The 10,000-nt window shown below is 39.0% G+C and overlaps 1 protein-coding gene across 1 annotated transcript in view; it reads left to right on the forward strand.

Annotated features, from left to right (window-relative positions):
* The window catches only part of LOC137972194 (nudC domain-containing protein 3-like), a 91,377-nt gene that overhangs the window by 59,627 nt on the left and 21,750 nt on the right, over positions 1–10,000 (forward strand). The window contains exon 5 of the mRNA XM_068819048.1: positions 9,090–9,367. Coding sequence (XP_068675149.1) covers positions 9,090–9,367 — 278 coding nt within the window. The remainder of the gene's footprint in view (positions 1–9,089; positions 9,368–10,000) is intronic.

Genomic DNA, 10,000 nt, shown 5'->3' on the forward strand with positions numbered 1-10,000 from the left:
CTACCACCACGATGGAGTTAAATGTGTGCTTGCACCTGTCAGCCCTCTCGCCGTTTGTCCAGTGTAGATTGACCGTTTGCAGAGGATGTGTGACAGAATGTCTGCAAGGAATTTGGTGGTCCGGGGGGTCATACATTTGACCTAATGGTGTCGAATTCAAATGCAGTGAAATATAAATCAGGTAACAGTCTACCTCACTTTACCCCAGGTCCAGCCCCAGGGTCCTCAGGGGTGAATATTTTCGCACAAGATCTGATGCGACAAGGTTCAGCTATGTGGGGCCCGTATGTCTTTCCACCGTTGACTTTAGTCGGTCCAGTCTTGCAGTTCTTGGAAAGTTTTAAACAGTCCATCATTGTCCTGGATATCTACCCTAGAAAGTATTGGTGGCCACTCCTTCAGCGTAGACCCATAAAAGTGTAAAGGATGGCCTCCAAGGGTGCTCTTCTACGACTGTCTAGGCAGGGCTGGGTGCCCCATCCAGGCATTCCAGGGGGACTTTTACTTTATGTGGAATTTTAGGCGTTCTTCTCATAGTTAAACATTTACGTTGTGGGCAAAATATTGTGCTCCCCAGAGGCGTGATGAATGCGATTGTTTATTGAAGCGCTTTTTGAAACTGACAGAGAGACTTCCAGGTGACTCCTTGATTCTACAGGGCGTTCTAAGCACCCCTATATTTGACTTCTCTTTCTTGCTGCCATGCAAATTATAGTGATTTTCGTCATTGTCAACGCTGTGGTTATAAAAGAAAGGTTATCTGTCCATCGCGGGTCGGACAAGTGGGTGTGAATGTTGACCTCAGTCAGATTGATAAACGGTTGCAACAGTTACTAAATTACGATCAAGCGACCATTTACTCAAAGCAGAAGGATTCCTTACGAAAGCAACTTGAGGCGTTCTTGTCAGCTCTCGCGGGACAAGTAAGTTTGGCGACAGTAACACCGCGATATTTTTGTTGTTCCCTTATCTTCAAGGATAAAGATGGGAAAATGCAGGTTCACTGTAATAGCAGTAAGTTTATTGGGCAACATGGTAGACATCCTTGTGGCTGCCCTCAACGACTGTCATACAAAACTGTGAATTCTTACATAAGGAAATTGAGGTCTATATTCCATGCTGAAGGAAGAGATGGAGAGTGGGATGAGAGACTGGGCTTGGGCAACCCCGCAGCAGATAAATCTGTAAAAAATTATCTGCGTGTCGTGTCCGCGGAGCAATTACAAGCCAGAGTCACACCCGAGCACCTACCCCTTTCTTTGTGGATAGGCTCACCATGCTATCACTCCACTTGCAAAGACAGTTGGAGAAGTCTACCTCTGCAATCCAACGGTTCATTTTCACCTGCAATCAGGCTTATTTCAAAACAGCTTTCTGCAGTGGCCATTGACCAGGTGATTTGGGCCAGGTCAAAGTTCTTGAAATCTTACGTTTTCTAAATAACGACGCTTTACTGTTTAATCATGCTTGGGGTAAAACCTTCATGGAGGGGGACGAGAATATATATATATATATCGTTTAATCCACTCTTTGCAGTTAGAACTATGTATAAACTGAATTATCAAGCGGTATCATTTACAAAACTATTAAAAATAATTAAGGTATACTAATGTAAAATCTACATAATAATTAATCTAGAAATCTAAAAGTTATAAAATCATTAGCTCTCTTGGTTCTTGCCTCCTGGCGAACGGACTTTTCACTCCCAGATCTAAGATTGTAAGGAACATTATAAACATTAGCCTGAGGGCGGAGTTTTCACGTCGCAATGAACTTCCTACTTAATGTTTCTCGCCTGACTTCTAGACTTGGAAGGCCAGATATGGTCAGGGCTTCCTTATAACCAACACCCGGGAGTATTACCTTAAGGGCTCTCCTTTGTATAGATTCTAATTTAGATGACAAATATTCAGGGATGTCTTGCCAAGCAGCCACGGCATATTCCAAAATGGATCTGACAGAGCACTTATAAATATTTAAAATATTGCTATTCGCTACACCAGCTCTTTTAAGCACTCTTAGGGTATATAAACGTTTGGCGGCCTTACTATAAATATAGTCTATGTGGTCATTCCATTTAAGATCGTTTCTGATTTTAACACCAAGTAATTTAAAAGATGAGACACGTTCGAGCTGGTGATTTCCAATACAAATAGGTGGAATTACAGAGTTCGGGTACTCCATAAAATTTATCAGCATTTCATTACACTTCCGAGGGTTTAGCTTCATCTTATGGGCAGTACAAAATGAATGTGTGTCTCTAACAGCCAAATCGAGAAGGCTTATTGAATTGCGAGGCAGGATTTCTACAACTGTGGTATCATCAACGTATTTTGCTCTCACATTCCAATCCTTTAGCAGTCTATTTATCATAACTGAGAAAAGGGTGACACCCATCTTGGTCCCTTGGGGTATACCTCCATGGGTATGCTTCCAATCCGATAAGACATTTCCGATGCGCACGGCTTGAGTTCTATTTGTTAAAAAAGATCTTATCCAACTGAAAAGCACTGGGTCCACACCAAGCAGTGATAATTCGTCCATAAGGATCTGATGGTCAATCAAGTCAAAACCCTTAGAAAAATCCGAGAAGAAGATTCTAACACAATTATTTCCACGGTCAATAGCCTCGTGGATTGCTTGTAGGAGGTAAACAAGGGCATGAGTTGTTGAATGTCCTTTCCTAGCAAATTGTTTGGAATCAATCTTATCTCCTATCTGTTGTAGAAGCCTCCTGTTCGTAAATCCCTCCAGGATCTTTGCAATACTATTAGTAAGGGAGATTGGACGGAGATCATTATCAATCTCTTGTGGCGGGGAAATCTTGGGTACTGGTGTTACGATCGACTGTTTTAATGATCCTGGAACAAATGAATCCTGTAATGACTGATTATAAATTGCGCAAATAACAGGTGCTAACTCAGGGGCGAATACTTTGAATATTTGATTAGAAATCCCGTCAGGACCTGGAGCTTTGTTTGATGACAAGTTATTTAGATCCCTCAAGACCTCGAATTCTGACACGAGTACGCTAGGTGGTACAATAGTATGTCTAACAGGAGATTGAACCAAGGGTGTAAATTGTTCCGTAATACCGACAAAGAAGTCATTAATCCCATTTGCTAGAGCCAAACAATCCTGAAATTGGTCCGGTTGATCAGGGCCAATAAATCTATGAAACCATTCACCTTGATCAGAAGCTCGACCAGTTAGTTGTTTAATTTGTTTCCACCATTTAGCAGGATTTGAATGCGCTAGATCCTCAACTTTGTGAGACTAATAGTGCCGCTTTGCATACTTGATTGAATGCTGAACTTTTTTACGCCAAAACTTCTTGGAATCAGACTTCTTGGAATCAGACGAAATCCACAAACAACCATCTGTCCCATTAAAGGAATCGATCAATACCTGGATGTGGCGTGACAAATCCAAGTTGACCTTACATGTGGCTTCCTGTTTCGTCTGACGACACCTAATGGAGGTATTCAAGATTCGCCTTTTACTTCAGCTGCCGCAGAAGCCCGTTTAAAGATATATCTCATATAGCTATGGGTACAGGTGACGGCGAGACATTGCATGGCTTCAGATCAGGCTGTGCAATCATCTTAGCCCTCACGGGAGGGGACTTGTCTGAGATCATGGTTCATGTTGGCTGGGCGAATCGCCACACCGCCCTTTGTTACATGCAGCTGGTGAAGGTACTGAACCCGTGTGGGGCCTCTGCCAAGCTTGTGTTGTGTTGTGAAGTCTTAAACATTCCTAATGCTTGGCAGGACATAAATGAACTGAAACGCTTTGTTTGTGCTTTTCCCACTGATAACCCTCATAAGAGGCTTCTCTTGCAGTAATGACAATAGTTTATTAACAGTCGATAATTATATTTTGTAGTTTGAGGAATTATTACTAGGCTGCCAGTATGGCAATCCCAGTAGGAAAGTTGGTGGGATTTGTTTGTTTTTTTGTTTTTATAATTTTCCGTGTCGGTAAAAGTCTTGCCTGTCACTCCCCGGCTAAGTGGTATCTTTGTGCATAGAGCCTTCTGCTCGTATTTTCTTAGGATAGAGAGGGTAGTGGAAATGCGTAGATTTCTCTGGTGGACACAGTAGAATGATAAACTTAACCGGCAATGGCATCGAAAGTCATGTAACGCGAATGGCGTTTTAGTGGATCTTTGAACAAAATATACCCTTATGAAGCTCAATAATGGCAAGTCATTTGGATACTGAACAAGACAGGTGGTGCAATCTTAAAAGCAACGAGTAATGGACTTCGACAACAATATGTCACCCGTCCAGCCAAAATCAAAGTCAGCTGCATTTCTAAGATTTTGGCAAGTGTGCTGTTATGTAGAACACTGAAACAAAATAGAAAATTCTCTGGTAACTTACGGGTTCAACAAAGACAGAGAACGACTCGAACACCTAAAGTGGATCTGTGATCAACTCTGCACAGTCTTCAGGTAAAAAAAAAATTGGAAATGTGGCAGCCAAGAATTATTTGAAAGAAAGCTTGTCGTCTATTTTGTGCTTCATTATTCAAGGAAAAGGTTCTTCATGGAAAGGGTTTGATCCTGAAATTTTAGTTTGTTGTAATATTGCGCATATTTGACACGATTGAGTTTTTTCTCTTCACGCACGTAATGAAATAGGAAGCGGTTTTTGCCTCTAATAGTAAATATGTTGTTTGTTTCAAAAAATTGTTTGCTGGAAAAGGTGCCCTTTATGAATTCATCATGTTTTATGATATTTGTGCCGGATAGTTTTTATGGCAATAGTAAAGCATTTTCTTGTTATTCAAGGAAAAGGTTCTTCAGGAAAGGGTTTGAACCTGAAGTACATGGTAATTCGACACGATTGAGTTTCTTGTCTTCACGCATGCAATGAAATAGGAAGAGGTTTTCGCCTCTAAGAGCAAATATGTTGTTTGTTTCAAAAAATTGTTCGCTGGAAAAGGTGGCCTTTATGAATTCATCATGTTCTATAATATGCGAGCTTAACTGGATAGTTTTTATGGCAATAGTAAAGCATTTTCGTGTCAAAATGGGGTTAGCGTTTTTCTGTTGTGCTAACTTAATTAAATAGAAATATACATTCTGCCTTGTGAGTTTGTTATTCTCATTAACCAGCAATGGCGTGGAAAGTCATTGCAATGCGAATGGCGTTTTAGTGCATCTTATGTTGTTTGTTTCAATGAAATGTTTCGCTGGAAAAGGATTCTGTGATATTTTCTGCCTTTGTGAATTATAATATCATGTTGTGTATTGAATTTTTGAGCTTAAGGTTGAAACGTGATACGGGAGGATATTTTTAGTATTGCTCTGTAAGCAGGAAAGGTTTCATGAAAATAAACAGGTCTGTTGAAAGCGTGCTTGAGTTTCAACAAAATGAGCCCCAAAATCAGCAAAAAATTGTGACGCTGATGAATAATAAAGTAGCTGCTATTTCCAAAATGATAGAATTACCTGGTGATAAATAACCTCGTCTTGGAGAGTAAATTTTTGACTTTGCAGAAACAATGGTGGGCGTTTGTTTTGAATTCGCTCATTTATTTTCAAACTTTATAACACTTGACAGAAAACCCGGTATCTTGCCATCATTTGACAAAGATGCTGTTTGGCAAGTAAACATGCTGCGGTAACTTAATCATGGCGCCCGCTGAATTCTGGCGATGTCACTTTCTATTTTGCGATTTATTTGTGAAGCCAAAACGGACAATAACAAAATTGAACGTAGCAAAAATCTCCCAAAATGTTTGTCGCTGATCGTAACTGTTTATATTCTATATTCACGGTTCAAAATTAATGTTGTTTTCATGACGTAAATATTTTATTCTGGAGCGACCGTCCTGGAAACTTCCTTCTGCTCTTTCTAAAAACTGTGCATCAATATTTGTTTTTGCATAAAGCAAGCTAACAAAATCTGTACCTTGTTGAGTTCGCATTTGTTAGCGTTAATAGTATTTTCGGTCTAATGCTTCTGTTTTGTGAAGGGGTATATGTTTTTGGTCACCCATCCAGACACTAACCCCGCCGGATAGGGATTTACCCTTTTAGAATCTCTGTAGGGTGGCCAATTTGCATTATCAACTCTGTTGATAAAACCAAAATTTTGTATACTACTTCCCCACCGACTCAGCACCACAGTTTCTTTAGAAACTAACCCCTTCATTAACTTTAGTAAACTTTAGTATTACAAAGCTGTCAGATGCTCAGATGGCACGCTTAAGCTTGTGGTGAAAAGAAGTTTATCAACATGTCAGCCCAGAAGCCAGTGTTTCTCACTTCCCATTTATTTTCTTCAATCTTTCTGGGTTCAGTACTTTTCTAGTAACCACATGTCTTCGCAGGCTATTTACCCAAGTCTTCTACCATGGCACTACAATGATAGATAATACCAAAACAATATCGTGCACTGTTAGAGCTACATATTACGCAAGGACAGATCAGTTTCGTTGTACGAACGTGTGATGACCTGTGAGCCAAAGGGCCTCTGCTGGTATCACTTCTGGGTGACCCCTTAAAATGGTCTTAATGACCCCCCAACTTGAAAAAAATTGTCTGGAACGGTGCACGTACCACAGGCAACCCAGTGTACCCTCACAGAGGGTCTAGTTGTATGATTAAATTATAAGGGATTTAGGATGTAAGAGAGTTGTTTGCATTATCTGTGAGGACAAGGGAGAACAGAAAGGAGGTGGACGGTGCTGATCATTATTTCTCCATACCTTATAATCAACTGAGCATGTAATAGAATACTGTTCATAACACTGGAACAGATTGGCTTAGACCGCTGATCAATATTTTTTCTCCATACCTTATCATCAACTGAGCATGAATGAGAGTGTTATGTAATAGAATACTAAGTGCAGGGGAACCTTTTGATATATTTAAGATTAAATTATCTAGAAAATTGGTAAATTCTTCGAAAAAAGAAACCTTTCTGTCAAAATAAGTGCTAGGAATTTAAAGCCTGTTTGAATGAGAACTCTCTGAAACTCGTGCCCACATTTTCTTAGTATTTTTGGTAGCGTGAAAAGTTGTCTGCGAGATCATTTGCTTGGTTGTGCAGCTGCCTTGTGGAATTAAGGAGACAAGTAATTGAATCAAATTTTATCCTCTTTGTTTTTGAATAATAGTTGTTTAATTAATATACCATCTCTTTAAAGACAGTTATAACTTTGTCTTTACAACAATATTTAATTGTAAAAAAGTTCAAATATTTTTCAGCCTGATACCTTTTGTGATGGCTGTTAGAGTGGTAAGCTATTCATGTCCAAAAAAGTATTTCTGCTGGTATTCTTTCTCAGTTTCAAACAACTATCGACTTAAATTAGTTATACCCTATAAAATACTGTATGTGATGTAATTTGGTGGGTGAAGGACAAGTTTTCCTTGGTAAGAAGTTTTAGCACTTGTTTCTATGAAGGATGCAGCCCATCTTGTCTGTTAGATATTGAATAAGGCATTGGTTTGTGGAATAGAGCTGTTGTTGTCTTTATTAAGAGAGGGTCTCAATGGGGTTAATCGTTAGCGGTGACACATCAAGACAAGTTAACCATTAGACATGGAAATGACAAGAACAACATTAAAAGCATTTCTTTTACTTTTAAAAGTGGAATACAGAGTATTTTGTACTATTTAGAGACTTCAGACCACTCGACACTGTTTTACGTCCTTTGCTCTTCTCTTTGACATTCCGTCCCACTAAGCTTGTCTGGCAAGACAAAACAAGTCCCAAATATCCCCCAGCAAGAGAAGATGAGGTAACGAAATGGATCCCCATGCCCTATCATAGTTTTTTAAAATCTATTTTTAGATTCGCAAAGCTATTTTAAGTGCCTCTCTAAAAATAGCTGCATAGCTAAGATTAGATTTTCAGAAAACTATCATTGGCCCGTGTATGATCCATTGTCTTCCTCTCTTGCCCCCAGTTTTAGGTGTTGACAAAAATGTAAGTCGCATTCAGATGACCAATGATTTATTCTATTCAATGTGTACTGGCACACTACTAACACAGAGAACCCCAAAAAGCCAAAAAAAGGCTGTTTCATTTTCAGGGACATTTCTTTGTTTTTCATGTATGTTAACTCTGACAAAAAAAAATCATTAGCCAGGAAAAGTCAAATTTTCTAACCATTTCCGGTGAAAGCTATCCCCCCATCGAGACCCTCTTAAGAGGGTAGAATCCAAGGAAAGCTTCCTATTTTGTTCCTATTTTGGGATGAGAATTCCTATTTTTTGTGGCCACTGTCTTTCCTATATTCCTATTTTCTGAGTGTCATTAGTCACTTGACACCCTGCAATTGCTTAATGTGCCTATCACCTCAACTCAGTTTTTCTCCTTTTTTTATTCCCCGTAATCGTCCCAAATATTTGTGTTATTTTTAGAACCTTGGTATTGAATATTCACTTTTCTTTTAACTTTGAACGATGGGAAAAGTGGTCATACTTTGATCAATAAGCAAGCAATGAAGGGGAGTAAGTTCGATACCATGTTGATGTGACAAACTCGTTTGCATTGGGAAAGTTCTTTAAAAACAGTGACGCAAATTAATTTGTAATGTCAACTCGGTTTTGAACCCATTCCCCTAGCTTGGTTATTTATGACCACCTTTCCGGTCTTTCAAAGCGAATCAAAAAGTGAAAGTTCAATCAAAAGGTTCTAAAAACAACACATTGTATTTGGAATGATAACCATTAAAGAAATACTGAATATGTAAGTTTTTATGTGTGCTTTAATGTTGTTCCACTGGACTCCCTAAGCTCATTTAAATTCAGGTTGACAACCTGGAAATGGCTTTCACTTTCACCTTCACTTTCACTTTTTGTCAAGCACCTGGCAAATAGCCTTACTCCCGACTGTATTTTTTTTTTCTGGACTCATTCACTCTGAAACCCTTGAAGTTAATCCAGCCAGGTTGACCACATACTGGCATCCTGGGGTTCAGTTACTTTGTCTCCTTTAATTCTTAAATCTTATGCCCCCTTAACTGTTGATTTAGGAAACATTAGTGATCAGCTTTCTTAATTTTGTGGCTGGTTATACACTAAAAACTAAACCATTCATAGTATTTTGTGTTCATCTTACTAGGTAACAGTGTTCTTCTTGAGGGAAAACTTCAAAGAAGAGTGAAATGTGAGGAATCCATGTGGTTATTGGAAGGTGGCAAATTTGTCATCGTTAACCTGGAAAAAAGTGAGGAAAGGTTTTGGACATCTGTTTTAGATGGAGACATTGAAATAGACAAGACTAGGGTTGACACTACTCGCAACATTAGTGACTTTGATGAACAAACTCAAAGTGACTTCGAGCATGTTATGTACGACCATCATCAAAAGCTTCAGGGTAAACCTACCAGCCAGGAAAAGGTACGTGTATTTTGAGTGTACATGTTGTACATGTATTGTCATGCTTTGTAGCTTATTTCACGTAACAAACTGGTCTGTTTTCAGTCTTAATAAGGAAACTACAACAAGTTGCAAAATTGTTGAGATACTCCTGTTAAAAAAAAACGTTTTCTACAATCTTGGACAAAAGCATCATTTGACATTCACTCACATAGTATATTGGTCCATCCCCCCCCTCCCTCCCATATAAGTGTTGATAATATGATGCAAAATACTGTGCAAGCCTTTGGCCGTTTTTTTAAACCAACGTTGGAATGGGGGGTGGGCGTAAAGTAGGAAGAATTTGACCTTGAAATTAGAGCATCACATTTTCCCAACGAGTTTTGTCCAAGATTGTAAAAATATGAAAATGAGAAAAAGTTACAGCAGATTCGTTTCCCCAAATAATCCTTTGTACCAAATTTTACGCCATTATATGCTGCTTAATTTGTGGCGTTGTCGTTTCCAATTATGGGATCATATATGTAATGAAGGCCAATTTTTTTGTGACTTAACAATGGCAGACAGTGCTAATCAGTAAGTAGCAAGTGACCAGTATGGTTATTATTGGCGTTATAGAGCCAGAAAAATGGCGTATATTGCCTTGATGAAATG

This window comes from Montipora foliosa, chromosome 9 (assembly GCF_036669935.1).
Source record: "Montipora foliosa isolate CH-2021 chromosome 9, ASM3666993v2, whole genome shotgun sequence".
In the NCBI taxonomy this organism is placed as follows: domain Eukaryota; kingdom Metazoa; phylum Cnidaria; class Anthozoa; order Scleractinia; family Acroporidae; genus Montipora; species Montipora foliosa.